This window comes from Poecilia reticulata, linkage group LG17 (genome assembly GCF_000633615.1).
Source record: "Poecilia reticulata strain Guanapo linkage group LG17, Guppy_female_1.0+MT, whole genome shotgun sequence".
Classification (NCBI taxonomy): Eukaryota; Metazoa; Chordata; class Actinopteri; order Cyprinodontiformes; family Poeciliidae; genus Poecilia; species Poecilia reticulata.
The window spans coordinates 29,795,236-29,807,888 of NC_024347.1; the positions used below are offsets into that span (position 1 = coordinate 29,795,236).

A 12,653-nucleotide genomic window follows, 5' to 3' on the forward strand; every position below is an offset into this window, starting at 1 on the left:
GGTTTCTGCCTGGGCTCCAGGCTCCCCGTCCTGCCCGGTTTCTGCCTGGGCTCCAGGCTCCCCGTCCTGCACGGTTTCTGCCTGGGCTCCAGGCTCCCCGTCCTGCCTGGTTTCTGCCTGGGCTCCAGGCTCCCCGTCCTGCACGGTTTCTGCCTGGTTTCTGCCTGGGCTCCAGGCTCGCCGTCCTGCATGGCCTCCCACTCGCTGTGTGCTGCCATGGTGATGCATGGCTGCCTGGAGGCGGCGGCTGCGGCTGGGATGCTCAGCTCTCTCTACTGCTGCTCATTGTTTAGGGCAAACTGATGACTGCGAAAAAACAAAAGCAGCTGGGAAAAGTTGAACTTGACAGACATTAATGGGAAAATGGATCAAAGCTCTTAGATCAAAGCTGGTTTGTCCAAAATAAAACCAGATGGTAATAAAAAAATAAAGCTCATGCAATAATAAAAGTAAATGCTCAACAAACATATTTCTTGTAAAGAAAAACGCAAAGTTTTGACAGAAACCACCTGAAACTGAAAAAAACGTTTAGAACCGAAAAAAATATAATAATTATCTGAAACTGAAAAACAATCTTGAATCCAAAAAGCATTTTTGAGCAGATTTTTCAGTTTCAAATGTTTTTTTATTCAAACTTTTTTTCTTTTTCAAGGTGTTTCTTTTGAACAAACTTTATGGCTCCATAAAAAACTATCAAACTGCCCAGAAAGACCACATTTACGTTTAAGATGGTCACTTCCTGTCAGATTAATGTAGAAACGGTGAAAGTTCTGCTTGTAAACAGGATTACTGCGCCTTTGTTTGAATTTAATTTAGATAAATACATTGTTTCTGTTTTCCTTCCTGGACAAACAGAGCCTTGGTTTTACTATCCAGAAACATTTCCTGTGTAGTAAAATCAGAAATGACTGATTTATTCTCCATTTTACTCTCTTTTCTTTGGCTTTTTAGCAATTCTTAGACATTCTGGACTGTTTCAAAGCTTATATGTTGCATTTTATGCTCCAAAGTGACTTTTGGAGCACTAAAGCAAAAACTAAAGGACACTTCTGTTGTCCATCAGTTTCCCTAAAAATATCTCTGACTGCAGAATCCACAAACTAATGCAAAGTTCCTACATTTCTACCACATTTTGCTCATCCTACCTGCTGTGTTTACGTTTGTGCATCAGATTAACAATGCACTTTGCACTAAACACATCAATCCAATTAGGAATTCAGCAGATGCACAGACTCTGGTGTGCAAACATTAAGCGACCTTTGTGAATTTGCTCCACAGTGTTGTTGGTCTGTTATTAGCATGGTGCGTCTGCTGCAGGTTTTCAGTTTTCATTGAGCTAAACAGCTAAGGAAAATAATTTATTTGCACAAAAATGTATCTAGTTCTGGATATTTTTAAGTTGCCTGACTTGTTCCTTGTTTCTGCTCCATTATTTTGTAAGTGAAAAACTCACTGGACTCTCTTTAGATGCATCATTAGGCCCTGCAGGCGGCGGCCCAGTCTTCTGATGCTCTGGTACGGTTTTGTCCCCCAGGTGTGATCATCGTGCCCAGCGCCGGCGTGGGCATCGTGCTGGGCGGCTACATCATTAAGAAGCTGAAGCTGGGCGCTCGGGAGTCGGCCAAGCTGGCGATGATCTGCAGCGGCGTGTCGCTGCTCTGCTTCTCCACGCTCTTCATCGTGGGCTGCGAAAGCATCAACCTCGGAGGAATCAACATCCCCTACACCACCGGGTGAGGAGGAGGAGAGAGAGAGAGAGAGAGAGTTGGTGTTGCTAAAACATGTGGAGTCGTTTCAGGGGTTTTGATGTTTAATCTGTTCAAGAATTTCCTGCATGTTGCATCATTTTATTCAGTTATTAATTAAAATAATTCAACAAAAAAGTCTATGTGGCCTACCAACATCATCATTTGTTTGTAAAATGTTTTCCTGATAAAGAAATCTGAAAGGTGTGGCATGCACTTGTGTTCAGCCAATCTAATTGAGGACTAACAGTAATTACACACTGCAAAATCATTCCAAGTAATTTTTATCTAGTTTCTAGTGCAAATATCTTAAGACAAAACCAACTTATAAGAAACGTTTCAGCAAGATAAAGGAGCTTGTTTTGAGTCAATTATTCCTTAGTGTTGATTTTTAAAAAGTCTCAGTTTTAAGTGAAAACATCATTTTTCTTCAGATATTTTTGTCATTTAAATCTTATTTTTAAGGAAAAAGTGAGGGGGGTATTTTTTTATTTAAATTTGGATTAAAAAGATTGTAGATTTTAATTTGAAGCTACGTCGTCAGACAGTCAGAAATAGTTCTGCACTGGTTTCTAAATGCAGCCTGCAGACATTTTAAACAGCTTTTTGCAGGTACCCCCACCCCCCCTCGCCTCTTCTCATCTCCACCGGTAAGCAGAAACTCTGAAAGGTTTTAATCTAATCCAGTTTGGCCCCCGGGTCCATTTTGCTATCAGCTCATCTGTAAATTCGTGGAGTCTGCAGATCGGAGCGGAGATGCAGCATAATGAGTCCGTAAACGGAGGCGTTTTCTGTTTGGACGCAGCGTCTCTCGGGGAGATTACATGACTCAGATGGAGAGAGTCCAAGGACAGCTTGGGACAGACGCGCTCTGGATCGCTGCCGCGTCTTTTCACGTGTTTCTTCCTCCATCATCCTGCCTTTCTCCCTTCATCTTTTCTTTCTCCTCCCTTCTTTCTCCATGCTCAATCGTCACTAATTCACGTGTTTCTTGCTGCATCCTGCTCATGTCGCCTGTTACTCGTCTCGCCTCTGAGTGTGTTTTCCTCCCTGCAGGCCGACGCTCACCATGACTCAGAGGAACCTGACAGGAGGTTGCAACGTGAACTGTGGGTGTAAAATTCACGAGTACGCGCCGGTCTGCGGCTCCGACGGGATCACGTACTTTAACCCCTGCCTGGCCGGCTGTGGCAGCGTGGCCAACGACACAAACGGGGTAAGAAACATGCAAAAGATGTTTTACTATTAATATTTCAGCAGCAAACCTTAGAAACATGGAAATTCAAAAAGACGAGTCAAAAGCTATGTCAGAAATGCAGAAAAGTTTCTTTTTATTTACAGAATACGCACTTAAAATGACAATTCCTGGAAAATGGACAGGAATGATTATAAAACATATGCAATCATTTTAACAATAGGAACTGGTTGCAGAATGTTGTCAAAATTATACAGAAAAACTAAAATATTAGCATTCGCCCCTTTAGAATTAATATTTTGTTAAATGTCTCCTAGAAAACATGCGTTTCATGTCATCTAAAAGCTTCTGTCTTCATTCTGACTGGATATTTGATCGATCTTATTGGCAGACTTTATAGGGTTTATAGAAATCACCAGATAAATACTTTTGTTTCCTGGAAACTGGTCAGGGATTAGATAAAGTATTCCAGAAAATTAACTTTAGCCTGATTTATCCATTTCAAAACCAGTTCTGATGTCTAGCAGTTTATCTGCTAATTACGACACCCTGGAGAAAGAGCCGCTCAGATTACCCATTAAAAGACACTTATTATGCAAAATTGTTCTGTAGTACAAAAATATGTCTTTTGCATTCCTTGTTAATGTGTGATTTTATACTTCTATGATATTCGAAATAAATAAAGAAAAAACTTCTTCCAAAATCAAACCAAGTGCTTAAAAAAACACAGCTGGTTTTTGGCAATATGTTCATGTTTTTTTGGTGTCTGGAAAATGAGCCATTTCAAAAACCTTAGGAATGTATTATTACAACCCGATGCCTAACAACCGCAGCAAAGTTCAGCCTGTTACCTAGCAACCGCAGCAAAGTCCAGCCTGTTACCTAGCAACCGCAGCCGAGCCCCACGATGTTTGGTCTTCTGGTTTTACCGTTGTATGCTACAATGGATGCTGGAAAAGAAAAAGAGTTTTGTTGTTGACTTTCCATCCAGAAACCACTTGCTGCATTGTTGGTTGTGCAGGAGGCTCCACTTCTGCTTTTCAGAGATGTATGATTGTATAATTGCGCATCTGTTTTCAGCCATTTTCATGAGTGTAAAGTTGAGTTTGGGGGCGTGGCCAGCAGCAGATTATTTGGATTCCAAGGAAACATAACGGGTTGGTCAACCCAACATGAATGCCACATTTATCCCCACCATCAGATTGTGTGTCTTCCTCCACACCTCGTCAGTCTTGTTTTCCTCATGATATCTGAACCTCCAGATGTGTCGTTGTGTCGTTCAGATCAGGAACTATTCGGACTGCGCCTGCGTCCAGAGCCGCCAGGTCATAACGCCGTCGTCCGGCGGTCAGGGCAGCAACCAGCTGCAGCTCGTCATCGTCAAAACCTACCTGAACGAGAACGGCTACGCCGTTTCCGGGAAGTGCGACCGAACCTGCAACACCCTCATCCCCTTCCTCATCTTCCTCTTCATCGTCACGCTCATCACTGCCTGCGCCCAGCCCTCCGCCATCATCGTCACCCTCAGGTAATTCGCTTTCTCTTCTTCTTGGTTATCTCTAGATCAAGAGTTGACCTAAGAACTTTACAATGAAATACGCTGAAGCTTTGTACCATTTGTAGCCACTAGGGGGTCGTAACGAAAAAACTTTGGGGTTTCAAAAAACATCAACTTCCATCTATGTTAAAGGAAAGTTACTTGGAAGGAAAAAGTGTGGGAACCACCACCTTAAAAGGGACTGAAGTATAGCAGTAAACTGCAAAAACACAAAATTTACCAAGTATTTTTGTCTAGTTTCTCGTGCAAATGGCTTAGAAAAAACTAACTTACACGTAACTCTTCAGCGAGATACAGGAGCTTGACTTAAGTCAGTAATTCCTTAATACCGATTGAAAAAAATACTAGTTTCACTGTCAAATTATTCACATATAATATGGAAAAATAAGTGACATAACGTGACAGTGGAACTAGAACTGGTAAGATTGTGTGTTTTTGCAGCTGTGCTTCTTGTTTTTTCTCTTAATCTTTACATTTCTGAGCGTTTTTGTGTTTTGTGCTGCAGGTCTGTTGCAGAGCAGGAGCGGCCGTTCGCTTTGGGGATGCAGTTTGTTCTCCTCAGGACTCTTGGTGAGCAGAAACAACTCGGTGTTTTGTTGTTGGTTAAACTTTGGTTCTGTTTTCTCTTCACTAAATAAAACAATTCTTTGTCCTGGAAATCCTGAATCGATTCAAAATGCTTAAAAAGGTTATTTTAGTCTGCTTCCTTTTTCTGTAAAATTAAATTGTAGATGATTCTTTGATATTTTTTATTTAAGAAAAAAGCCAGGCAGTTATACAAAGATTTAAATAAATGATCTTTTTATTTACAGAAGCTTTTTTTATTTAAAGCTGCTTTTGCTTTAAAGATGTTTGCAGAACTTTGTCAATATTCCTCTGATGGCGAAAAAACACAGTTTTGCAATTGCGGCGTTTCTGTGAAATAAGTAAGAGGTAAAATCACACATGAATAAGTTTTATCATCTGATAAGACTTTAAAAACAAGCATGCTATGATTATCCAACCACTTCCTGTTTTCTTCTTCTTCGTGGTTTGCACCAGTGGTAACATTTGGTTGTCGATCATGTGACTCTCTTGCGAAATAAACCACCTTTTAAACCACTTCATCATAGTGGCATAACATTTTATCAAGAAAACGGGAACTTTTACGAAATTAGCGTGTTTCCATTAGGAGAATTTATTTTCGAAATTTCAAGTTGCGCAGTTTTGAGGTCAACAAAAACGCAGCAGCTTTTCTGCCACACAGAATCTGCAGACCGTTTGAAAAGAAAAATTTGGTTTCTGAATTGAAAGTCGTTTCTGAATCTTCCTCTCCCTCCTCTTCCTCCCAGCCTACATCCCGACGCCCATCTACTTCGGCGCCGTCATCGACACCACCTGCATGCTGTGGCAGCAGGACTGCGGCGTTCACGGCTCCTGCTGGGAGTACGACGTCACCTCCCTGCGCTTCGTCTACTTCGGCCTGGCCGCCAGCCTCAAGTTCCTCGGCTTCCTCTTCATCTTCCTCACCTGGTACTCCATCAAGTACAAGGAGGAGCGGGTGGAGCGCTGGCTGAAGCGCCACCTGTCGCCTGTCGACACCGTGGGAAGCCTCGTGTGCCACCCGGGGGGCCACAAGGGCCACGCCCGCACCCGCTCCTGCCCCGTCAACATCCCGCGCACCGACATGGCCGCGCCGCACGCCGCCAACGCCCTCAACCGAGGCGTCAGCACGCAGAGTTGCCCCGGCAACGAGCTGAAAGCAATAACTCCTCCCCCTGCAGGTCCAACCGCAGCCGCCCCGGCTGCTCCGACCCCGGCTGCTCCAGCCCCGGCTGCTCCGACCCCGGCTGCTCCGGCCCCGGCTGCTCCGGCCCCGGCTGCTCCGGCCCCGGCTGCTCCGACCCCGGCTGCTCCGGCTGCTTCGGCCCCGGTTCCGGCTCCGGCCCTCTCGCTGGAACACATCTCAGTTCGGGTTTAAACCGCTGGAGGCCCAGATTCATTCACATGTTTTAGTGAGCAGAAAGCTCTGAGCTTTTCTGACAAAAAAAAGAGAAAAATCTGCTGGACAGCAGATTTCTTTGTGATGCGGAGAAAAGCTCAGTCGGCTGTTTGGGTGGACGGCGGTTCACAGCTGATAAACCCCACACACTGCAAAAACACAATCTTACCAAGCATTTCTAGTCTAGTTTCTAGTGCAAATATCTTATTACACTTATAAGTTACTTTTGTCTTATTTTAACTAACTTATCAGCAAGACATAGGAGTTTGTTTTAATTCCTTAATATTGATGAAAAAAGTGATTATTGGCAGATTATCTCACTTATAAAATGGGAAAAATGTTTTGTTATAAGTGAAATAATCTGCCAGTTAGAACTTTTTCTGCTATTTTAATTCGTTTTTGACTTGAAGCAAGCTCATGTTACTAGCTGAAACATTATTTTTAAGTTATCTTATTTAAAGTGTACTAAATTATTTGCACTAGAAACTGGACCAGCAGTGAGATTTGTTTTTGCAGTGCGCCCTGGCTACACGTGCCTTCTGTCACCTCAATCCTCACATGAACAGAACAAGCAGAAATCTCCCCGACAGACTGCAGGACTCTCCCGAACGGAACGGATACCTCGGCTTTCTCCTCACATCCGTCTGCTTCTTCTTCGTCCTTGTCTAAAAAAACAAAGAAACAAACAAAAAAAAAAACTACTCCTGGAAATGTGATACAGGATGATTCAGTGTTAGGAACTGGAAACCGATGGCATGGTGCTACGTGAAAACAGCGTTTAGAGTCCAGCTTTATGTTTGTTTCTATGTTCCAGTCGGAGCCTTTTGTTGCTCCGTACAATCCATCCGTTCGTCTCAGCAGCCCAGCAAGCGGCTCAGCCTGAACAGGACCAGCGTTTCTCCTCCAGTTCCAGGAAGGAAATGGCTGAGATATTTCAGACAGAACAGCAGCAGATGCACTGACAGCAAGCAGCTGATCTTCATGTGGCTCCAAATCAAGTTGAGTCCATCAGCTGTGAAAGGAAAACGGTCTGAAACGACGAGATTGAATTCTCAGTTCGCTGTGCTTCACCGCTCTCCTCTGGAGGGAAGTAAATATAGAAACCTCTTCATGACCCTCCAGCGCTGCTAGCGATCGCAGGAAAGGTTTAGCTCCACTGAGATGCAGCCTCACCGCCGCCGCGCCATTTCTGCTCTAGCTTAACTTTATCGCCACCTGCAGATAAAGCTGCCCTGTGGCAGCAGAACCACAGGGTCGTTATTTGGTCGTTATCAGGTGAATAAAAGCTTCATCACTCCGAGCAACTACAGATGGAAATCAGCATTTTGCTAAATCCAGTATATTTATGACAATATTATACGTTCGTTAATATACAAGGACCAAAATAAAATAAAATTCAAGCAATCAGCATAGGGTTTTGTTTTGGTCTTTTAAACATATTAAGATTAGTAACTGACGGTGGTGGGCACTCTTTAGCTAATCTGCTAATGCGCTAATAGCAGAGCTAGCGCACTTAGCTTCCCCAAATTAATTTTTCCGGATAAATTTTAAACCTCTAATTTATTTGGCTGTTTTGTAAATGTTTAATTGAATAAAGTTAAACTTTTATATTGAAGTTTTGTTTATCAACTTCATGTACGTAGCCGTTTATCTACATGCTCTTATTTTGAAATAATTTATACATCGGTCCCATTTCCTCACCTCTTTTCTTCTTCTTCAAACTGTTTTGAACTAGTGGAAAGTGAACAATAAGTACTGCAGCTGTCCAGTAAGCTCTGCTGATGTCCTGTGTACCTTCTGACCGCAACAAACCGCCGACAAAAATCATCCATCCATCCATTTTCTTGCACCCTTTTTCCCTCAGTGGGGTTGGGAGGGGTGCTGGTGCCCATCTCCAGCCAACGTTTCGGGCGAGAGGCGGGGTCACCCTGGACAGGTTGCCAGTCTGTTGCAGGGCAACACAGAGACAGTCAGGACACACAACCATGCACACACACACACTCACACCTAGGGGCAATTTGGAGAGGCCAATTAACCTGACAGTCATGTTTTTGGACTGTGGGAGGAAACCGGAGTACCCGGAGAAAACCCACCATGCACAGTTAGAACATGCAAACTCCATGCAGAAAGACCCCAGGCTGGGAATCGAACCCAGAACCTTCTTGCTGCAAGGCAACAGCTCTACCAACTGCGCCATTGTGCAGCCCCCGACAAAAATCAGCAACTATAAAACTGAGACCATGAGTGAGAAGTTTATTCAACAATGATCCTGATGAGGGCGATATGCTACGTTGTGCCGTTAGCATTAGCTTCCTCTAAATACCATGTTAGTTTAGCAGACTAGCATTAGTGGAGCTAATGTTTATGATTAGGGCTTTAGTGCTTTAGGGTTAGCGTAGTTAGCTCTTTAGCTTGTAGTGCCCACCACCGGTGACTTAATGTTTGTTCAGCAAAACTTAAAGTTCAGAATTTTATTCATGTGTTTCTGCTGAATCTCATAAAATCTAATATGGTCTCTAAAATAAATTTCTGGCCTGGAACTGATTTGTTGTTATTATCGTCATAAAAGTAACTATCCTGCTCTTTAACAAGTGTAAAAATTAAAATGTGTTTTTCAAAAACAGTTTAGAGAAATTCGGCCTGAAATGATTTAGAAATCTTCCTCTGCGGCTGCAGAGATTTCCAGGTTAGCAGCTGCAGCTCGGAGACCTTTCCACGCTGTCCAGTCCCACTTCCCACTGCAGAATCCCAGTGTTCCCAGCTGTAACGGGAAGTTCCTCAGGCTCTCTCCTGCTGAAGGTGTAAACAGGAACCATGAACAAAGTCCGGACCTCATTCCTCGGCACATTCCTCCGACATGTTTGAGTGTTTCTGATGTAAAAACCGTCTGGATCCGTCTGCCTGAAAGAGATGATGGAGATTTCCATCATGACGTCTTCAAGCAGAAACTGATGATTTAAAAACGGTAAAGAGTTAAAAATCACCTGGAAGAGACGCCTCTAGGGTAGCATCCTTACCAGAGGCCAAACTGAAATTTAATTTGATATGTTATTGATTTGTGAACATACAGATGAGATTAATGTTCTGATTTTTTTTTGTTGTTGTCTTTTTTGTTGCAAATCATTCAAAAATAGATTAATTTTATTAGCTGCAAACATTTTCTATAAATCCTGAAATAAGGTGCAGCGTTGAGTACAATCCCTGCATTAGCAGGATAATTGAAGCTAAATTAAAACACCATATATGGTCACATGGTTCTTTCTGAATCTGAAAAGTTATTCTCTTAAAAAATCAGCACCAGGTGACTTTAGTGTGGAAACGCAATGAACTGGATCCACTAAATGTGCCACATTTAAGGAAATCTGAACAATTCAACCATAAATTTTAAGATTTTTACATTTGGAACAAATTTGTTCTTTATGAGAGGATTAAAATTTTTGTATTTAGCTCTAAAATTTTCTGAAAACGCATATCTCTAAATAAAGTGTTTTCTGGGGACACCTGCTGGTCACTTTGGGAACTGCAGGCAGAGATGCAGCACCAGATTATCAGCAGAATTACATCTAATCTGTTTTACATTTAACAAAATTGTAATTTATCCGCAAAAAACCCCCAAAAGCTTCAGTTGGAGAATGCAGACTGCTGTTTGGTGTAGCCGCTGCACAGTTGGAGGTAAAAACACATTTTTTCTGCTGTAAAGACATTTTTTAATATTTATAAATTCCTTATTCAGTCCAGCTCCTTTGAAACACAGAAAACTGCAGATGAATATCTAAATCTGAAGCTTCTGATGATAATTCAGACATTTATACAAGGTTTAAACTGAAGAGCAGAAAACTGCAGTTTATTAAGGTTTAGAAACTTGGAACTCAAAAAATACTTTCAATTTTTAGATGTTCAAAAACATGATTACTTATTATTTGAACATTTTGCAATATGTTTTATATTGATTAATAATCTGATATTTTCTTGACCTTAACTGAATCAACAGATATTCATCCTTTACCCTTAAAAATCAAATTTTTACAGCAACAATATTCAAAACATAAATTTAGATTCTCCCAGACCTTATTGAAAAATAAAAATGTCTTTTCTAATCATTTCCAGAACATGTTTTAATGTTTGAGTTCCATTTTTTCGTTTGAATTTTAAAAAATTAGACATAAAACGATTGATTTTGATGTATTTATTTTATTTTCTGCTGTTTTGATGGTTTGCAGCTGCGCATTGTGAAACAGCCGTCATGCATCCGCACCGTTTTGCTCCTTTAGGGTTTTTTATTCCTTTAGAATGACTTGTTCTATGTTTTGTGCAAATTGTTTAGTTTAAAAATCTTGTTTCATTTTTGCAGGTTGAGCTTTTAACCAAAAATCTGCAAAATGTCTCGAGCTTTTTATTTTGGAGCAAACTGTTGCTCTGCCTGGATTAAAAACAGCTTCTGGTTTTATTTTAAAGCAGGAAAAGTGAATCCAAACGTTTTGTTCACAGATGCAGGATGAATGTTGCGTTCAGTTAAGATCCGACGGAGCGTTTTCGTTCGTTTTGTCTCATAAAGCCGTAAAAGAAGAAAAATGAAACTTGATGTGTTAACACTTTAGAAGCAGAATGGAGTAAAATGTTCAGCACGACTGTCTTCATGTAGAAAAGAGCAGGAAACTTTTGTCACGTCTGTATTTAAAGCGTCGCTGCTCACAGGATGAAGGTTCACTGGTCCCTGAAAACTCGAGCCTGAAGGTTTACAACGTTTTCTGATTTCTCTCCGTCGTTTCCGGTTCATCTCATCGTCTCCAGACTGATCCGGGATCAGACGTAGGTAGGCTAGTAGTTGTTTTTTTTTTTTTTAAAGAAGTCAGTATCCTATTTATTTTGGAGAAAAGTGTTTTTGACGCAGCACTGATTGATGAGAGGCAGGATGCGGATGTTCTCACCTGCCTCCGATTCTTGACTTCTGTTGATTAAAAATGTGACAAACTGAATAAAACAGTATTGCAGAAAACCACCGTTTTTATTTTATTATTTTAAAAAACAACTACCCTGTTTTAAAGTCTTAGTCCCTTAAAAAATGTGTGAAATTTTATTTTTGGAAAGAAATGACCCTGTATTTGGTAACAATTATCTCAATGATTTCCTGTTTCACTGAGTTTTCAAAATGGGAAAGACAAAAGAACATGCTATTGTTTAGAAGTCAGGAAGTTGTTTCACCTAAACCAGTGGTTCTTAACCTGGGTTGGATCGAACCCCAGGGGTTCGGCGGAGGTAGACACACTTGTGTAAAGTCGTGATGACGCCCCGCTTTGCCATCACTTGCTGCAGAGATCACGTTACATTGCTTAGCCAATCAGAGGATCACGTTACATTGCTTAGCCAATCAGAGGATCACGTTACATTGCTCAGCCAATCAGAGCTGCGGAAGAGCCCTGATTGAAGGAGTTCGACTCTCAGCAGGGATTTGAACTTGTGTCTTTAATTACTTCAGCAAAACTCACCGTTTTTACCAAATTCTGTGGCTTTTGGTGTACTTCTAAATCTGGGGTTCGGGGTTGCTACTGCCTCTAGTGGCGTGGGGGTGGTAACACAACTAATATAATTACTAAATCAGAATACCGCAAAGTCTTTATTATAAATGTTTAATTCTCTTAAGAATATAGAACTAATTAAATGATCTAAACACCTTAAAGTGGTTCCAGTTTCTCTCGATGGCCAAGCTGTTGAAACTGTGGCACATTTTAAATACCTTGGGTCGTTCCTGGACAGTCGGCTCAACTTTGCTGAAAACACTGACTATATTTTGAAGAACTGATCTCAGAGATTCTACCTTTTAAGAAGACTTGGTGATCTTGAGGTGACCCAAGATCACCAAGTCACCAAATTCAAGACACCCCATGTCTTGAATTTGGGGGGGGAAAAAATCACATTTGTAACGCTATTGGGTAATGCGCAGGTCTGACTGCAAGATTTAGTGTTAACCACTTGGAGAATCAGAAATAGGTACGGCATGGAGTCAGGGTTGGGTGGATAATTGATGCAACTGAGGCAAAGAGCTTTGTTTATACTGCTTATTTATTGCAGTGGCAATAATAATGATAATAATGATGACAAAAAAATAAAATAAAAATAACAAAAGACTAAACAAAAATAAATTGTTCAAAAGAAGCAATGAGGGGGAAAAAGAAA

At 41.4% G+C, this 12,653-nt stretch overlaps 1 protein-coding gene across 1 annotated transcript in view; it reads left to right on the top strand.

Moving 5' to 3' along the window:
* LOC103480012 (solute carrier organic anion transporter family member 5A1-like) overlaps positions 1–6,697 on the top strand; it is a 7,826-nt gene extending 1,129 nt beyond the window's left edge. Inside the window, exons 2-7 of the mRNA XM_017309908.1 lie at positions 21–219; positions 1,480–1,733; positions 2,802–2,961; positions 4,224–4,468; positions 5,004–5,068; positions 5,830–6,697. Coding sequence (XP_017165397.1) covers positions 21–219; positions 1,480–1,733; positions 2,802–2,961; positions 4,224–4,468; positions 5,004–5,068; positions 5,830–6,458 — 1,552 coding nt within the window. The 3' untranslated portion in view covers positions 6,459–6,697. The remainder of the gene's footprint in view (positions 1–20; positions 220–1,479; positions 1,734–2,801; positions 2,962–4,223; positions 4,469–5,003; positions 5,069–5,829) is intronic.
* Positions 6,698–12,653: the final 5,956 nt, after the last annotated feature.